The following is a 19,803-nucleotide window of genomic DNA, read 5'->3' as shown; positions in this document are numbered from 1 at the left end:
ACATGGAAGAAATGTAACGTAGCTTGCAGGAAAAGGAGCTTGGCCTCGCCAGTAGTGCGCACGGGCCAAGCATGCACCCTTAAAATGGCATCTGAATAACGCGCCATTGACTTTAGACTAACTTTTTCCTGGTCTGTGGCGAAATTGTTTTTTGCAAACTGCAAAATAACACCAAGGAACGTTTGAGCCGGAACACGCACCCTCTGTTCGCTGAACTGCCCTGGGAGCGCAAGTTCATTCCCTAATTTACCGACGTGCGTCTGTGAAGGGAAAAGTCCGCTTTCCGTTGAGTGCAAAATAGGAATGATACTTGCGTCAGTGTAAAAAGTCAATACCGCTGGGTACAAGAAAAGGACCCCTTATCTTTTTTTATATGGAGTTGTCAAATTACTAGTATAAATGTTCAGAATGGTCACCAATCATCTTTAGCTGTGAATACTCTCACACAGTCTTACAAATGATTTAGAGTAAGAAACACAAAAAAAGTATTTTTTTAAAATATTTGTCTTTTTTGGGAAACCAGCATTTCGGATATGACGTTTGAACGTCATGGATGTGACGCGTCTGGACCAGTCTTCTGCAAATTACATAAAACGCCTACATGAATAGTGATTTTCAACATTAAACTATTAATTAAGCACTGAAATTAAAAACATTGAGTTACAAATAAACTGTGTGAAATACCACCAAAACACAGTCAATGACCCCTTTAAGACATCTTTGATCGAAGATCTACCTCAGCTTGATCCGACTGGTAGCGCGAGCAAATTACAGAGTGCCGCCTTAAATGCCTAAACCAATCGAGTCCCTCGAGCACTTTGGAGTTGCCTCTCTAGTAGGAAGTAAATATTACGAACATGGAGCGGGGATCGAGGTTATGTCAAAGACAGTTACGGCAAGACAATTAGGCTACTCGAAATGTCAGTATCACTGGAGAAGATGTTGATCGTTGAAGATGTTTAGGCTATATCATGTTACCATTGATTCCGACTATAATCATGACTGGAATATCTGTTTCACTGAAACACGTCGGTGAAAGGGGTTATAACAGCCGAAAACACGATTGTTAGCTTTGCCGTTTCATTTGAGAACATTTCCATTGTGTTGTGAACAGTGTGTTGTGAAGATTTACTTTGTGTAGCGTCCGTAACGTCACGTCCATAACACATCATTAACGTTTTTAAAAGTAACAAAGGGGCAAGATGTTTTAATTAAACTAACCATTGGTATAAATAAGCTTTGCACAGAAACTTTGGATGTTGTAGCATCGGCACTGTTTGATAGGCATAAACTTATTCTACAAAACGTTACGGACGTGACTTGGCCATGGAACTCACTGACTCATAAACAAGAGGCTTAATGCATTTAAGGAGTTGTGCTTTTAACTCGAGCTGAGCATACACAATGCTCTATCATTCCCTTTTCAATCAGGAAAATGCTAAATGGTAACATTTTATTGAAAACTGGAGTCCATTTACCCCGTTCTTGAAATGGTACAAAACGGCCATTTGACAAATGTTTTTTTTGCATGAGTGCACAACTTGTATATTATGTAAAAGAGTGCAATTGTCTATAAATTTAGATCAGAGTGGTTACATGCAACAAAATATAGACCTAAGTGAACATTTTAACAACAGTTATATTTGTGTGGGCACAACTTTTTTTTTCTATGGTAAGGGTGACCTTTGCATGGAATTGCCCCAGGGTTAATCTCAGAGTTTGTTAAACCCGCTACCTGGAACACACAACTCACAAGCTGCACTGCTTAAAGGCAGTGTAAGAGACAGCTTAACTACCTTGTTGATGTTGGAGTAAGCATCTGGGTTACTTGCATTTACTTTTTGGACCAAGTCATACACAGAAGAGGCTCCCAGGCGTTTTCCTGCCTGCTTTAAGCGCATCCATTCTGTCACAGTGGTGTCTTTGTCAAGTTGCAAGGTGGCCTTATATTTCTTGAGAATGCTGCAAACTGTTGTGTTTCCAAAACTGTGGAGATCTTGCATTTCCCGAGGCCATGTTGAGGGATCAAATACTAAGAAATGATCACATGACTTAAGGGAGTTATATCTGACTTTAATCTCTTCAATTAACCCCCTGAGTAAGTTTGTCTTGTCTCTGTCAGCATTCGCATTAGAAACAGTGTGTGCCCTGTGGCCTTCGCCATCAAGCAGAAGTGTAAACTGTTCAATGGCCACCATGAGTTTGTCCTTACATTCTCCAATGGTCAGCTTTTCCTTCTGAAACCTAATGGATGTGGTCTTCAAAATATTGCCAATGTCAAGCATGTTTGACAGAAAGCACTGAAAACGCTTTGTGCAGATATGCTGCAAGTCACTGTTATCACTCATAGCCATTTGCATTTTAATGGCTGGCAATAGTCTTGATATTTTTAGCAGTGTTTCCCATTTCCCATTTTCTTCACACAGCTTCTTCAGTGCAGCAGTTTTTTTTGCTGCACCTTTCTGTAAATAAATCTGCAGCAGCTTGACCACAGAGCCATTAAATGTCTCACAGTAAGGAACGGTGCGATCAGCTGATTTTGCGCAATTCTCCAGTCTGTGTGCAGTGCACAGAATGTACACAAGGGAGTCTCCAACCGCAGCAAGTTGCCGGAGTTTTGGCAAAACGCCGTTGTAGATTCCGACGTTGACAGCAGCCCCGTCTGTGCATACAGCAACCAACTTTTTTGTCTAGTCATCTAGGCCTGTGTCCTGGAAAAGTCTCACAAGTCCGTCTGTTATGGCCTGCGCGGTTCGGTCAGCACCCAATTCAATCAGTCCAATAAAGTCTGAGGTAAACTCTCCGTTGCTGGACACAGAAACAATGTAAACGATTTCCTGTTCAGTTTTTGTGATGTCCTCAGATCCATCAAAAAGCAGCCCCCAAAATTCAGCAGACTGCAACTTGGCTCGTAACTCCCAGTTGATGGTGTGAGCGATGCTCTGCATGATCCGTGTGCCACCTTCACATGAATGATATGCACCTCCGACATGAACTCCTAGCCGCTTCAGTAAAGGAATATCTTCAGAATAGGAAGACCTGGGGCGTGCGTGTTTGGCTTTATGGAAGGCGAGAAGAAAAATATTAGACAGAGCTTGTCGCTGTTCTTCATTCAGCTTGTCTCACCATCTGGCAAGTGGTTGACTGGAGATTTCTTCTTGGCTAGCTTGTTTATTAGCAATGGCTTGTGCCGCGTTCATGTGCTCTTTGCTCTTATCATTTTTCTCAAATAAAGGATGGTTGAAATTCTTTGAGCGCACCTGTTTTGTCAGCTAGTTGTGGATTTGAGCGGCAAATCTTGCACCACATTTCAGTGCGCTCATCATGAGCATCAAGCCACTGCACATCTTGGAGCCAGTTTTCCGAAAAAAGTATTTTCTTCGGCTCTGGCTCCTGTTGGCATTTCTTTGTAGGTGGTGAAACGCCGAAGAAGGTACTTAATGTCTGTTGTTTTTTGGTCATCTCTGACAGTAGTTGTCGACAAGCAATATGTCATGTGTAAGTTTAGTTGACAAGATCAAGATCGAGTACGCAAAGGCGCCTAGTAATACAAGTGGCATTACGCATTCCTGATTTGTGTTGCGCATGCGTACCTGTGTACCAGTTATGTGCACCCCTGGTGTCTATATGAGACTCTGTGAATTGTGAACGGGACCTCTCTGCTGAACGATTGTAGCAGTATAGACGGGTCACAGAGTAATCTGTTTTGTGCTGTAATATTCAAATAAATAATTTGTATCAATCCGGCAAATGGTATCAATCTAGAAATACAGTGTCGTCGGGAAACTTCCTTAACCAAATCATTTTATTTTAACCGTCGCAATGTGGGGGGTCTGAGACAGCCCAAAGGTTAAAAGAAAATGCTTCACTTTGTTTTTGAATGCGGTAAAGTTGTCGCAATACGATGGTGGGTCACAATGACTGATGGGTTAGAATGACCCGAAGATAACACAAGGGTTAACAGGGTCCCCTACAGTCATCCACTAATCATGCATATCACCACCAGCACCAGCACAGAAACACACACAATGGTTGGCATTACACACCTGAACACACACACACACACTGAGGTAATACTACACTGGGATGTTGCTGAAACATTGCATGACCCCCCAAACTGCAACCTAGAACAATTCAATGTAGTATAAAGATTTGTGTTTCGGCTAAGAAAAAACATGCAAGTAAGTAACCAGCTAATGCCACCATTACGTGAAAACAGGAAAGCTTTGAGACAAACAGCTTTAATGAAAGTTAGCATTATCTGTCAAGTCTATGTCGCAGCATTAGCTGAGAGGACTAAGGTGAAGGTCACATTTAGTCTCGTCCTGTCAGACAGAATCATACCGATTCGGATGACAGACGATGGCAGAGTCAGGTGGCTGAGCGGTTAGGGAATCGGGCTAGTAATCAAAAGGTTGCCGGATCGATTCCCGGCCGTGCGAAATGACGTTGTGTCCTTAGGCAAGGCATTTCTCACCCGACTTGCCTTGGGGGAATGTCCTTGTACTTACTGTAAGTCGCTTTGGATAAGACCGTCTGCTAAAATGACTAAGTGTAAAATGGCAGAGCAGGGAAATCACTATGGCTCCCTGTCTCCTGAGATCTGTGCTTGACTATGCATGTCTGGATGCCTTGTTTAATTGCAAATTATGCCCTGTGTGTGTCTGTGACGGGGCTATGTGGACTATGTCTGAACGGTGTGTTTTAAGCTGAGATCTCGAACACTTCTCTCTGTCCTCACACACAGAAACACACAAACGTGGCTAAAACTCAAACAGAAATAAACACAACATCGTACAATGGCCCCACTCACACCCATGTGTCAAAGGGGCAATTGACTGCAAAACCGATTTTACCTTGTCATAGTTGAATAACGACAGTTTGGTGGGTAAAATGAACATACCGTGAATATCAAAGTCCATTGACCTCTTTCCTATTCAAATCTCAAAAAGAAAACATTTGGCTGTAAAACGCTAGATTTTCAACAAAGCTACCGGTCCTACGTAGGACCGGTGATCGCCCTCTTATTGGCTCTGGTCTGTATCTTTGTCACGCCCCAGAATTTACATCCAGACCAGCCCGAGGTAGCATCTATCTCCATACTAGTTTAGCTGTGCCGACCGTATGCTCATTGCAACCGCCTATAAGGACAGTATGATGTTGTGCTAACAGTTATTAGCAATGCTAACGTTTCCTGTATAATATAGCATACCAGGTAAAATGCTAAATACATTTCTACACACATTAAATGACTCTAGCTAGACTAGCTGTAGTCGGCATTAGAAGGGGAGCTTCCGAAAAATAGCCAGAAAACGAACAACAGTCTGGCTTATTGCTAACGCCTGTCTAGATAATCTATTTGAAAGAACTGGAGAAAGGCAGGTGCTTGATACAGGATACGGTAGCATTGCTAGTAACTGTTACTAGTAACACCTAGACTGTAGGTATGTAAACAAGTTTAGCTTGCTAACGCAAGAGCAAAGGTAGAATGTGTGATAATTTAGCCTAGTTGATTGGCAATGGGGCTAACGTTGATTCATGTTCCTGACTGTGTTTCATTCAAATAAATAACCTGTGTAATGTAAATCTACAATTCAAGATGCATGTTTGTCCAGATCTTGGTCATGTTATTTTTCAGCAAGTTATTTAGAGCTAGCTAGCTCACTGAAGCCGAGTAGAATCAGGATATGGTTTGGTTGCTAAGCTGTAGCCTAACGTTCTACCCACCCAAGTCAATCCAGTTTGCTTCAACAACAGAAGTGGAAACAAGTAATGTTATCATTTCAAATGATATATAGTCAATCTGTTGAAAACAGTGTTGTGTAGACACAATAGATTTATTTGCACGTTTTTATTTCAAGTCTCCAACTTCGGTGTTTCAGCGAGTGCTGCTGTTGGCCGTGTTGCGTTTTTGCTCCCCAGCTTCACTCGTTGAAAACCAACCAATCAGCGCGCAGCTCATCTAAATATTAATGAGCATACCATAAAAGGAGAAAAGCTAGTGTTTTTTCCCGGGAACATTTCAGAGGATCTGTCAGTGGGCGTAGAGCAGCACCCGGGCCATTTTCAACCCAACCAATGTTACATACCCTATTTGGAGACCTTAAGGAACAGTGTGAAATACCACAAAAAAAAACAGTCAATTGCCCCTTTAATGGTGATGTGGTAACACCCTGCAGCAAATTAGCCTTCTCTATAGAGGTGAGCTGCATCTCTGTGCTTATAACCAGTTTCCTCTGGGGAGGATTTCCTGGGGTACCCTCCTTGCCACTGCTCCCAAGCACACAAACACCCATCGCTAGAGACACATTCCAGAGAACACACACACACAGATTCATACTCACACGCTGAGTTTAAGGCATTTGTATTAGGAAATAGCCACAGGAAGAATGGATCAATTATCCAGAACTACAGGTGGGAGTGCTTTTCTCTCAAGGACCACAGGTAAATAGTGATACAGCACCACAAATTAAAAATGAGCCCTAACATAAGTGAGCACACTTGTGCTCTTTCCCTCTCCAATTTCTACTGAAACACACACACACACACTCAAACAGACTATTTCCTTCAGTGTTCCAGCCCACCCCAAATGTCAACGTATCATATGATGGTGAATGAGCTGTAATGAGTCTCGCTGGCTCTGATAAATGTACTGGCTGCAAGGCTGTGGCTCTAGGCAGCAGATAGGAATTACAAATAGCATATGTGTTTTGGTTTATAATGCCTGGATTTCAGAATCAGAAAGGGATTTATTCGCCATGAAAGTTTGCACAGACAAGGAATTTACTTTGGCAGGAGGTGCATACAATAAACATATAGGAACCTAACATTAAAATATGTGGACTATCTATACTAAGGGTACATAAACTAGCAGTACTACGTGGAATTCGAATTAAATAATGTACAATAAAATAAAATATAAGTTGCCAATTACAATGTGAAAATACAAAAAATACAAATTTTACAAAAGATACAAATGTACAAGATGGCTGAGTAGAAGTGCACCATCATTGTCTTTGGCAGGTTGAATTTCTTCAGCTGCCGAAGGAAGTACATCCTCTGTTGTGCTTTCTTGATGAGGGAGCCAATGTTCAGTTCCCACTTGAGGTCCTGGGAGAGGATAGTGCCCAGGAAGCGGATGGACTTCACAGTGTTGACTGGGGAGTCACTCAGGGTGATGGGGATGAGTGGGGCTGTGTTCTTCCTGAAGTCCACAACCATCTCCACTGTCTTAAGAGCATTGAGCTCTAGGTTGTTCTGGCTGCACCAGGTCACCAGGTTGGCCGCTTCCCACCTATAATCAGACTCGTCTCCACCAGAGATGAGCCCAATAAGGGTGGTGTCATCCGCAAACTTCAAGAGTTTGACGGACGGATGACTGGAGGTGCAGCTGTTAGTGTACAGGGAGAAGAGCAGAGGGGAAAGGACACAGCCCTGGGGAGATCCGGTGCTAATTGACCGGGAGTCAGAGACTTGTGTTCCCAGCTTAACGCACTGCTTCCTGTCAGACAGAAAGTCTGTGATCCACCTTGACAGCTTGTCTTGAAGCAGGGCTGGGATGATAGTATTGAAGCCAGAGCTGACGTCCACAAACAGGATCCTGGCGTAGGATGCTGGGGAGTCCAGGTGCTGTGGAGTGAAGTGGAGGGCCATGTTAACTGCGTCGTCCAAAGACCTGTTGGCTCTGTAGGCAAACTGCAGAGGGTCCAGTAGAGGGTCTGTGATGGATTTAAGGTGTGCCAGCACCAGGCGCTCAAAAGACTTCATTACCACAGAGGTCAGGGCGACGGGTCTGTAGTCATTATGTCCAGTTGGCCTGGGCTTTTTATTATTTATTTATTTGCAGTAGTTTTGGAGTATTTGTTGAGCCCATGGCCGTAAATACCATTGAGGACACCAAGGTTGTGTCCTCTGTATTTTTTTCTTATTTCTGTTTTTGTTTGCTTAAATTGTGGTATATAAACTCAAAATAAAGTACACGTGAAACTGACTGCAGGACGATGATCTTGGTCTCCCACAAACCGTAATGTGATTTTATACTTGAAGAGCCAATAGTAGCTCGAGAGCTTGGACATACGTGCTGCGCGTCATCAACAAAACGCACTGTCGCTCTGGTAACCACCACACACAAGTCGGAGGCTGATGTTGTTACCGCTATAGACATACCGCAGTGTTTCCCCTAGGATTTTTTTTTAGCAGTGGGGGCAGGTCTGTCCAACCCCCCCCCACCCCTCCCCCTCGGCGAAACAAAGTTCTAAGTGTACTAGTCTAATAACAAATGTAATATTGCATATATTTTTGTCCTATTTTCCGTTAAGCTACTTAAAGTATGTTTTAAATGGCAGAAATATGCTGCCAATTAATAATTGACGTAACCACTTATTGTAAATGGTCAGTAGCCTAGCCTATCGATCAAGGTACTCGAAAGCATGTACACTGTCGGCTTTATTTGATCTTGATAAGCTAAGCATTCTTTAGAAAATAATAACAATATACTCACTATTAATTAAAACTACTTCAGCATAATAATGCACCTAAAATACAAACGTGAGCAAGGGCAGCAATCGCTATCGAATCAACAGGCATAAAATTATGCTAGCAGGGGAAGAATACAAACAACGAAAATCACCAGTTAACTTAAATTTGCAATAACTGTAGACTAATACACAGTGGCGTTTTTATATGTAAAAAATTGGTGGGGCAAAAAACATTTCAAAATATAGGATACCAGTAAGCTACAAAAGTCCCTCTTGCTACTGATGTGTTTACTTAACACGTCAACAAAAAGCGTGGCTCCACACAACACTTTTAACGACAGAGCGGCTTGCTTCTACCAGGGGGGTATTCGTCGTAGCTCGCTAAACAGTTTAGCGAGCTAATTTTCAGGCTAAGATAAAACACGCCCCTCTTTTTGGTTCGTGGAAGCAAGTTTAGATAAATCACCATAGTAACATATCAATTAGCACTAACCTGCTCGAGAGCAGGCTAACGTAAGTGTAGCTGGATAAGCTTGCCACACCCCGGAAAATAATTGGCAGCTCCTTTTTTGAGAGACCCAGCTGACCAAGAAGATATATTCTAGTTCGATTAGCTTTCCATACCATTACCAATAGAGTTCTTTGCGATCGCCAAGATCCTTTATTTCACACGGATGAGTTCATGTTTGAGCGATATCAATTCAGCCAACAAGGACTCATTTATTTGCAAGACCTTCTCGGGCCGTACATTGCAAATATCACACGCCGCAGCAAGCTATGCATGAGCTTATGCTGCTGCATGTGAATATGTAACGCTATGTTTCAAGAAATGTCTTATCTGTTGTGCCTGTCCTTTTCATGTTTCATTGTGGGAGAGTGGGAAACGTCATATTGATTCTTTTTTATGTCTTGACGTGAAGAAATTGACAATAAAGCTACATGAAACTTTTACTGTGCTTCAGATTCTATGCATACCCTTGAGGTTTTTCAGTCAGGTAGGCTACATTTTTTTACAGTATAGGCGATGCAGAAAACATTGGCAAAGCCGCAGCATGCGTTGCTGTAAGAAAAGTGTAGGCTATTGGCGCTTAAACAGTTGAGGAATCAATTCATATTCCCTGGCCATGTCCCAGTCAATGAAATCAAAGAGGGATTTACACATAGGCCTACATGCATATACACATATGATATCAGGTAAAATGGGCCATTTAAGGTTTGGGGGTCCCAGCCCTGACAAGTAATAGGGGATTTGATTGCTTTATGGTTGCTATGGTGAGCGGGCCAATAATTCAAACAAGACTGCACCAGAAAGCTGCATGGTAAGTAGCCTGGCATACCAAATCTAACTTAAATGTTACCCCGCTCCTCATCTCCCTCCACTGGCTACCCATCAACACCGTATCAGATTCAAGACCCTGGTACTGACCTTCCAAGCAGTGAACGGGACTGCACCCATCTACATCAAGTCTCTCCTGCAACCTTACACCCCCACCCGTCACCTACGGTCTTCTTCAGACAACCGCCTGGTGGTCCCACCGCTCAAGACTGCCCGGTCCTAACACAAGCTCTTCTCCTGCCTGGCGCCCCAATGGTGGAACCAGCTCCCCACCTCCATCAGGGACACTGACTGTCTCCCCACCTTCAAGAAAAGGCTCAAGACGCACTTGTTCCGGGAGTACAACGGCACTTAGGAATGCTTGGCTGGACTTGTTAGTTTCCTCCAGGATCACTATGACTCTTATTGAGTGACTTGTTGCTATTGTAGGTTAGATATAACGAAGTTAAGTCTTGTACTTGCTGTGTAATATTTTACTGTTGATTGTTCTTTTACAGGTACAGTCCTGCACTTTTGTGGTTCATGTTGTTTTAATTTGTAACTTGTATAACTACATGCTCTTATGGGTCTTCCCTTTTGGCACTTGTTTAGCTTTTTCACAATGTATGCTTCATGTTTTGGCTGCTTGCAATGTTTGGGACTATCTCGTTGTTATGATCAGTGACCTATGCTCTTTTGCTCTCTCTTGGAAGTCGCTTTGGATAAAAGCGTCTGCTAAATGAATAAATGTAAATATTATAAGGATGAGAAATCTATTTTAAAAAAAACATGCACATAAAAAAACTATGCATAATATCTGTCTTGATGGCATCAATCAGAAATAATGTTGTTAGTTTGGTATGTTAACATATTTTTTGCAAAAGTGATGTTTTTCTTGGTGGCCCAATTTACCTTAACCCACTGAGGTAAAATGAGCCATCATCTGTGTCCCTCACAAACACACATACACATGTGTTGGAGTGTGAGTGTGTGTGTGTTTTTGTGTCACACCATGACCCCCCCAACAGTAATAATGGTAGTAAATATTTTATGTATAGTGAGTATGGCAAACGAGAAGGAAGCGAGAGGAGAGAGGGAGAAGGAAAGGGAGAGAAAGAGAGGAGGAGCAAGGACCAGAGAGGAAAGGATACAAAGATAAAACAGGGATGGAAAGGAAGGCCAAACAATTACAATCTGTGGAAAGAGGAGAGGATGAAGGGGCCTTAGATGAATACGTGGAGGGAGAGAAGAAAGGAATTACAGTGAGTGTGCACCTCTTATCAAGAGCATGGGGTGTGCCGCAATCCACACTGCAAAGACGCATCAGTGGAAAGGTGACTGGCAGTGAACATGTGTCAGGGCGGAAGCCCAACCTTCCACAGGAGGCGGAAAGGGAGCTTGCTGCCACCCTCAACACATTGGCGCATAGGGGGTTTCCCTTCACAAAATGTGATGTCCAGCAAGTGGCCTTTGATTTTGCAGCCAAGAACAACATATCAGGTTTCTCCAAGACAGCAGGGAGGGCCGGATTTTACTGGTTTAAGAATTTTCTACAGCGCAACCCAGAGCTTGGGATGCGCAAGCCAGAGGTCCTGTCTGCAGCATGGGCTGCTGGACTCAACAAAGAGGTGGTTAGCCAGTGGTTTAACCAGTATGAGAGCTTTTTGGTCGAGCTGGGTATTGAGGGCACACCGTCACATATATATGGAACAGTGACGAGTCTGGGCTTCAGGATCATTTTTTTTTATTATGGCACATATGAACATGTTTGTTTAATGCAGTTTAAATGTTATGTGGCTGTATAAGCAACTGTGTTTAAAATTAAAATTGATGATTAATTACTATTTCCCTTTGCAGTTTCACTGGCCCATTTTACCTGAACAGCTGGCCTATTTTACCTGAAACTGCTTGTGCAAAAAAAGATGGCACAGCTGATGTTTCAAGAACTGTAGGGCCTAAATAATTTTATTACATCATTTCAACAAAAGATTATCAAAAACAGTCATTAGTAATCATAAAAACACATGGAAAAGGCATGGTATTGTAGCCTATTATTGTCCCAAACGATTTAAGTGGCCCATTTTACCTGATATCACCCTAGTACATGCGCTTTCAGTAGGCCTACATATACCCTCATAAGTGTCTATGAATTCGTCTCAATTAGATACTCTTTGGCCTTGTTTTTATACTTATTCTGAAAGAGTTTATATCATAATTTTCGCTAGCAAGATCTCATTCGATGATTAATTTCCATTAAGCCTACTGCCAGCAGGCACATTTAAAGAAATGTGATCTGATTGATCGGGGTAATAAGACCACTAAAGATGAGCATATACATTTTACCAAAATACGCATTTAGTTTATCGGCAATTTGTTTCCCCTCTTGCTCTGGCAGCGGTGGCGGTGATTGATTTAGCCATAATAATATGCTTATTGTCTTCGTAGACTCATTATAATAGTTTGCTCAGATGGCGAGAATATCACCGCTGTCTCTTTCGTCTTTTCCGCCATCATACCGTTACAAAATCACGGTTTTGGTGATCGACCTTTCCTGCCTTTTGAAGTAGGACGTGCTCGTGCAATTGCCCTGATAAGTTTTATGGAGGACCAAACCTGCCAAAATTAATTAATAAAATTAATTAAAATAAATGAATAAATAAATACATGTATAAATAAATGTACTTATACATAAAACAATGTCAATTGTTATTTACATTGCCATTTATTTCTGTATTTATTTGTTTTTGTATTTATTTATTTCTGTGTACATTTATTTATTTATTTATTTCTGTGTACATTTATTTCTGTATTTCCTTGTCCTTAAGCTAATGAGGTAAGCTGTCAATCAATGTATGTCACGGTGTCACCTTAACCCCATTGGTTGATCGGTATCAGAGTGCGAAGATTGACTTTCCATGCCTGGGGTTGCTATGTAAACAAAAGACTGCACACACGCAACAGATAGCCAGGGATTTTAGAGTTTTGGCTAGCTAACCTTGTTAAAAAAAGTGCTAGTCAAGATGTTTTACTTTTTCGCGTTGAGGCTCTGGATACCAATTTGTACCATTTAGCTGCATGCAGAGTCATAAAGAGAAAGAGTTGCATCAATGGATTGGCTTTACGTTCATGGTACTGCACTGTAGGCTAGTTAGAACTAGAGCGAGCTAGCATCAGTTTCAAACACAGCAGCATCGTCGTTGAGGAACAGTTGTACTGTATTGTATGATGGAGCTGTGCCAAGGTAAGAATGTGTAAGTTCTTGGCCCATTTTCTGGCATCTAGTACATTTAACATTTCAGTATCTTAAAGTGCCGAGATTTTTTGATGCTAGCTTCAAATGTAAAAGCCAGAACGTAGCAAAAACAATGTGCTACGAAGTGAGTGATGACCTGTTTATGTAATGTTAAGTGTAGCTAGCTAATTTAGTGCACTATTTATATTTATTGAGAAACTAATGCCTACAAACAAGTTTGTGTGAGAGGAAAGCTGTATTTAATTATTAATCCATAAATGTGGTCGCTTATTTGCACCAAAGTCTGGGAGTTGGTACAGTAAGAAATTGGATGATATTATACAGTATCAAGGAACCATCAAAGAACAGAGTACAACATGGTTAATCTATTCATAAAGTGAATGTTTACTAAGCAAACTATGAGTTAGGGACCATTGCAACGTTCAGTCCATCATGAGTTAGAGACCATTGTAACATTCAGTCCATCATGTGATTATCATTACAGCTTACTGTTTGTTTATGTGTGTGTGTGTGTGTGTCTATGGCCCTTGCAGTCTGGCATTGCTACTGAGGTTGATGTGAGCTGGAAAGGAGGACCAGTGCCTTGGAGGTGGATGTCAGACCACTGGACGAAGGAGCGCTGGACGGGAGACCACTAGTTGAAGGAGCGCTGGATGGGAGACCACTGGATAAGAGAGAGCTGGAAGGGGGACCACTGAATGAGGGAAAATGTGATGGAGTGGGCTGTCTTATATTTGAACCACAGTATTTTTGTCATTTCTATGCTTTTAATTGTGGTCGTTATTGAGTTATGTTGAGTTTGCTCCTGTTGACTTTAGCAAACCACCTCTTTCTCCTCTCACTATCAGCTGGGAAGCTGTAGCCTACATCACGATTCCCTATTTGGAGCATGCAATACATCCCCATGCATCACACCCAACCATTATGAAATCCAAGATGCTAGGTGCAAGACCAAGACAGCGCAGTGTAGACAAAAGTGTTACCTTTATTGTGTCACCCTTTACACTCTTTTCATAGCAGAGACTAAAATAACGTGTACATATTATAATAGTCATGTTGACTATCATGTAGTTGTACTGTAGCCTTTCACAACCAAGTACTTGAGGTTTAATCATTGTGCACTACACATGCTTAAAACTTTATTAAACTGATTCCTATTTCTATCAGTACATGGTACTATCATAATCACCTTGTGTGCTGTCAGTTATTGATGATTCAATAAAAAGGAATAAGTTGGGCAAGATTAAATAAAGATGCAGAACAAACTACTTGTTTGTAAGTTACATTTAATGACAAAACATGGAGGGTATGAAGAGATTCTTAAGTTGGAGTACAGCTCTGGTTGCATCTATGTGGCGGTTGGAGCAGGTATTGGAGCTACTAAAGGCAGCTGATCAAACTATTGATATCTGGTCAGATGATATGTGGATATTCTGAAGTGTAGCCTACTTATCGGGTACACGGCAACCACAAATTCAGATGAATTTAGCTCTAGCTAGCAACGATCTGTCAAACGGGTTAAACTAAGGAACTCGTGTAAATGAGTAAAACGTACGTAGCTCTAATAATTTTAATCCAATGTTGTAACATTAGGCAGGTAGCCGGTAAACTTCCCTAGCAGGTTAGCATGGTTATACTGTTATACTCTACAGTTTTACCGACACAATTTAGTCATAGTTTATGGAGTGCATTTGTAGTGGTGTGTTCTGCATTTTTGTCATTATCAACAGCAAGTCCATCAGGTTTAAACCAACCGTCACATAGATGCAACCAGAGCTGTACTCCAACTTAAGAATCTCTTCATACCCTCCATGTTTTGTCATTAAATGTAACTTACAAACAAGTAGTTTGTTCTGCATCTTTATTTAATCTTGCCCTACTTATTCCTTTTTATTGAATCATCAATAACTGACAGCACACAAGGTGATTATGATAGTACCATGTACTGATACAAATAGGAAACAGTTTAATAAAGTTTTAAGCATGTGTAGTGCACAATGATTAAACCTCAAGGACTTGGTTGTGAAAGGCTACAGTATGCTCCAAATAGGGAATCGTGATGTAGGCTACAGCTTCCCAGCTGATAGTGAGAGGAGAAAGAGGTGGTTTGCTAAAGTCAACAGGAGCAAACTCAACATAACTCAATAACGACCACAATTAAAAGCATAGAAATGACAAAAATACTGTGGTTCAAATATAAGACAGCCCACTCCATCACATTTTCCCTCATTCAGTGGTCCCCCTTCCAGCTCTCTCTTATCCAGTGGTCTCCCATCCAGCGCTCCTTCAACTAGTGGTCTCCCGTCCAGCGCTCCTTCGTCCAGTGGTCTGACATCCACCTCCAAGGCACTGGTCCTCCTTTCCAGCTCACATCAACCTCAGTAGCAATGCCAGACTGCAAGGGCCATAGACACACACACACACACACATAAACAAACAGTAAGCTGTAATGATAATCACATGATGGACTGAATGTTACAATGGTCTCTAACTCATGATGGACTGAACGTTGCAATGGTCCCTAACTCATAGTTTGCTTAGTAAACATTCACTTTATGAATAGATTAACCATGTTGTACTCTGTTCTTTGATGGTTCCTTGATACTGTATAATATCATCCAATTTCTTACTGTACCAACTCCCAGACTTTGGTGCAAATAAGCGACCACATTTATGGATTAATAATTAAATACAGCTTTCCTCTCACACAAACTTGTTTGTAGGCATTAGTTTCTCAATAAATATAAATAGTGCACTAAATTAGCTAGCTACACTTAACATTACATAAACAGGTCATCACTCACTTCGTAGCACATTGTTTTTGCTACGTTCTGGCTTTTACATTTGAAGCTAGCATCAAAAAATCTCGGCACTTTAAGATACTGAAATGTTAAATGTACTAGATGCCAGAAAATGGGCCAAGAACTTACACATTCTTACCTTGGCACAGCTCCATCATACAATACAGTACAACTGTTCCTCAACGACGATGCTGCTGTGTTTGAAACTGATGCTAGCTCGCTCTAGTTCTAACTAGCCTACAGTGCAGTACCATGAACGTAAAGCCAATCCATTGATGCAACTCTTTCTCTTTATGACTCTGCATGCAGCTAAATGGTACAAATTGGTATCCAGAGCCTCAACGCGAAAAAGTAAAACATCTTGACTAGCACTTTTTTTAACAAGGTTAGCTAGCCAAAACTCTAAAATCCCTGGCTATCTGTTGCGTGTGTGCAGTCTTTTGTTTACATAGCAACCCCAGGCATGGAAAGTCAATCTTCGCACTCTGATACCGATCAACCAATGGGGTTAAGGTGACACCGTGACATACATTGATTGACAGCTTACCTCATTAGCTTAAGGACAAGGAAATACAGAAATAAATGTACACAGAAATAAATAAATAAATAAATGTACACAGAAATAAATAAATACAAAAACAAATAAATACAGAAATAAATGGCAATGTAAATAACAATTGACATTGTTTTATGTATAAGTACATTTATTTATACATGTATTTATTTATTCATTTATTTTAATTAATTTTATTAATTAATTTTGGCAGGTTTGGTCCTCCATAAAACTTATCAGGGCAATTGCACGAGCACGTCCTACTTCAAAAGGCAGGAAAGGTCGATCACCAAAACCGTGATTTTGTAACGGTATGATGGCGGAAAAGACGAAAGAGACAGCGGTGATATTCTCGCCATCTGAGCAAACTATTATAATGAGTCTACGAAGACAATAAGCATATTATTATGGCTAAATCAATCACCGCCACCGCTGCCAGAGCAAGAGGGGAAACAAATTGCCGATAAACTAAATGCGTATTTTGGTAAAATGTATATGCTCATCTTTAGTGGTCTTATTACCCCGATCAATCAGATCACATTTCTTTAAATGTGCCTGCTGGCAGTAGGCTTAATGGAAATTAATCATCGAATGAGATCTTGCTAGCGAAAATTATGATATAAACTCTTTCAGAATAAGTATAAAAACAAGGCCAAAGAGTATCTAATTGAGACGAATTCATAGACACTTATGAGGGTATATGTAGGCCTACTGAAAGCGCATGTACTAGGGTGATATCAGGTAAAATGGGCCACTTAAATCGTTTGGGACAATAATAGGCTACAATACCATGCCTTTTCCATGTGTTTTTATGATTACTAATGACTGTTTTTGATAATCTTTTGTTGAAATGATGTAATAAAATTATTTAGGCCCTACAGTTCTTGAAACATCAGCTGTGCCATCTTTTTTTGCACAAGCAGTTTCAGGTAAAATAGGCCAGCTGTTCAGGTAAAATGGGCCAGTGAAACTGCAAAGGGAAATAGTAATTAATCATCAATTTTAATTTTAAACACAGTTGCTTATACAGCCACATAACATTTAAACTGCATTAAACAAACATGTTCATATGTGCCATAATAAAAAAAAATGATCCTGAAGCCCAGACTCGTCACTGTTCCATATATATGTGACGGTGTGCCCTCAATACCCAGCTCGACCAAAAAGCTCTCATACTGGTTAAACCACTGGCTAACCACCTCTTTGTTGAGTCCAGCAGCCCATGCTGCAGACAGGACCTCTGGCTTGCGCATCCCAAGCTCTGGGTTGCGCTGTAGAAAATTCTTAAACCAGTAAAATCCGGCCCTCCCTGCTGTCTTGGAGAAACCTGATATGTTGTTCTTGGCTGCAAAATCAAAGGCCACTTGCTGGACATCACATTTTGTGAAGGGAAACCCCCTATGCGCCAATGTGTTGAGGGTGGCAGCAAGCTCCCTTTCCGCCTCCTGTGGAAGGTTGGGCTTCCGCCCTGACACATGTTCACTGCCAGTCACCTTTCCACTGATGCGTCTTTGCAGTGTGGATTGCGGCACACCCCATGCTCTTGATAAGAGGTGCACACTCACTGTAATTCCTTTCTTCTCTCCCTCCACGTATTCATCTAAGGCCCCTTCATCCTCTCCTCTTTCCACAGATTGTAATTGTTTGGCCTTCCTTTCCATCCCTGTTTTATCTTTGTATCCTTTCCTCTCTGGTCCTTGCTCCTCCTCTCTTTTCTCTCCCTTTCCTTCTCCCTCTCTCCTCTCGCTTCCTTCTCGTTTGCCATACTCACTATACATAAAATATTTACTACCATTATTACTGTTGGGGGGGTCATGGTGTGACACAAAAACACACACACACTCACACTCCAACACATGTGTATGTGTGTTTGTGAGGGACACAGATGATGGCTCATTTTACCTCAGTGGGTTAAGGTAAATTGGGCCACCAAGAAAAACATCACTTTTGCAAAAAATATGTTAACATACCAAACTAACAACATTATTTCTGATTGATGCCATCAAGACAGATATTATGCATAGTTTTTTATGTGCATGTTTTTTTTTAAATAGATTTCTCATCCTTATAATATTTAAGTTAGATTTGGTATGCCAGGCTACTTACCATGCAGCTTTCTGGTGCAGTCTTGTTTGAATTATTGGCCCGCCCACCATAGCAACCATAAATCAATCAAATCCCCTATTACTTGTCAGGGCTGGGACCCCCAAACCTTAAATGGCCCATTTTACCTGATGGCCCATTTTACCTGATATCATATGTGTATATGCATGTAGGCCTATGTGTAAATCCCTCTTTGATTTCATTGACTGGGACATGGCCAGGGAATATGAATTGATTCCTCAGCTGTTTAAGCGCCAATAGCCTACACTTTTCTTACAGCAACGCATGCTGCGGCTTTGCCAATGTTTTCTGCATCGCCTATACTGTAAAAAAAATGTAGCCTACCTGACTGAAAAACCTCAAGGCTATGCATAGAATCTGAAGCACAGTAAAAGTTTCATGTAGCTTTATTGTCAATTTCTTCACGTCAAGACATAAAAAAGAATCGATATGACGTTTCCTATGGAGGACCAAACCTGCCATATTTACAAATGAATGAATGAATAAATAAATGTCCACATCCATGCATTTAGACAGAAATAAACGAATATATATATTAATTAATGCAAAATTGTCAATCCATAGTTACATATATTTTACATTTATGTATTTATTTATTTTGTATTCATTTATGTATTGATTTATTGATTGATTTATTCATTCATTCATTCATTTATATATTCATTTATATATTCATTTATTTATTCATTTATTTATTCATTCATTCATTGTTCCCAATATGATAATGAGAGGAGGCCAGTAGGCGTGGAAACTGATGTTCAGACATTGCAATCAATCCAGAGCCATAGATTCAATCTAGCTAACGCCTGGGACATACTTGCTGCGAAGTGCCCTGGAGCGCCACAATATACTACGAATGGCGCGATGCTGTTCACACTAGACGCGCATTTCTCCACGCCGGTCACCAAGACTTTCACCTTCTCTGAGATTTTCTTGACATGTAGCCTACATAAACATGGCATAGGCTACAGGCTATTTAGGCAACTTGTTGCTCCAACAATAACCGTCGCAACGGCATCCCATTCCCAACATAACGTGGCAACGTTTGGCTTTTGTTGCCGTAGTCTTTGTAAAATATGTGCTATGGGGCATACAACTCCATTTAGGACTAAGCTACTTTTCATCTTCGATGATTAACTTTGTGTTGTCAATCTTCACAAATTTCTCTTCTGCTTGATTTGGGGCTATATGCCAGATTGTCTATCTCGCTCTTACACACAGGACAAATATGTTGGTTTGACAATCAACAATCAGGATTTTTTATTTTAAAATGTTTACGC

General features: G+C 41.0%; 2 protein-coding genes and 1 long non-coding RNA gene across 4 annotated transcripts in view; all 3 read right to left on the bottom strand.

The window, feature by feature from the left end:
* The window catches only part of prkcab (protein kinase C, alpha, b), a 360,544-nt gene that overhangs the window by 305,564 nt on the left and 35,177 nt on the right, over window positions 1-19,803 (bottom strand). The gene's annotated exons all lie outside the window — the stretch shown is intronic.
* LOC146253575 (uncharacterized) lies at window positions 1,713-2,354 on the bottom strand. Its single transcript, XM_084676712.1, has one exon. It carries the CDS (start codon window positions 2,352-2,354, stop codon window positions 1,713-1,715), a length of 642 nt encoding a protein of 213 aa, XP_084532838.1.
* Window positions 14,973-16,512, bottom strand: LOC146253574 (uncharacterized). Its single transcript, XR_014731752.1, has 2 exons — window positions 15,986-16,512; window positions 14,973-15,440 (listed from the first exon to the last, which is right to left on the bottom strand). It is a non-coding gene; the product is annotated as an uncharacterized LOC146253574 (long non-coding RNA).

The sequence above is a fragment of the Hypomesus nipponensis genome, chromosome 17 (assembly GCF_054491055.1).
Source record: "Hypomesus nipponensis isolate SF chromosome 17, ASM5449105v1, whole genome shotgun sequence".
NCBI classification, from domain to species: Eukaryota; Metazoa; Chordata; class Actinopteri; order Osmeriformes; family Osmeridae; genus Hypomesus; species Hypomesus nipponensis.
The sequence above is the reverse complement of the archived record's forward strand: the minus strand, read 5'-3'. Positions and strand labels throughout refer to the sequence as shown.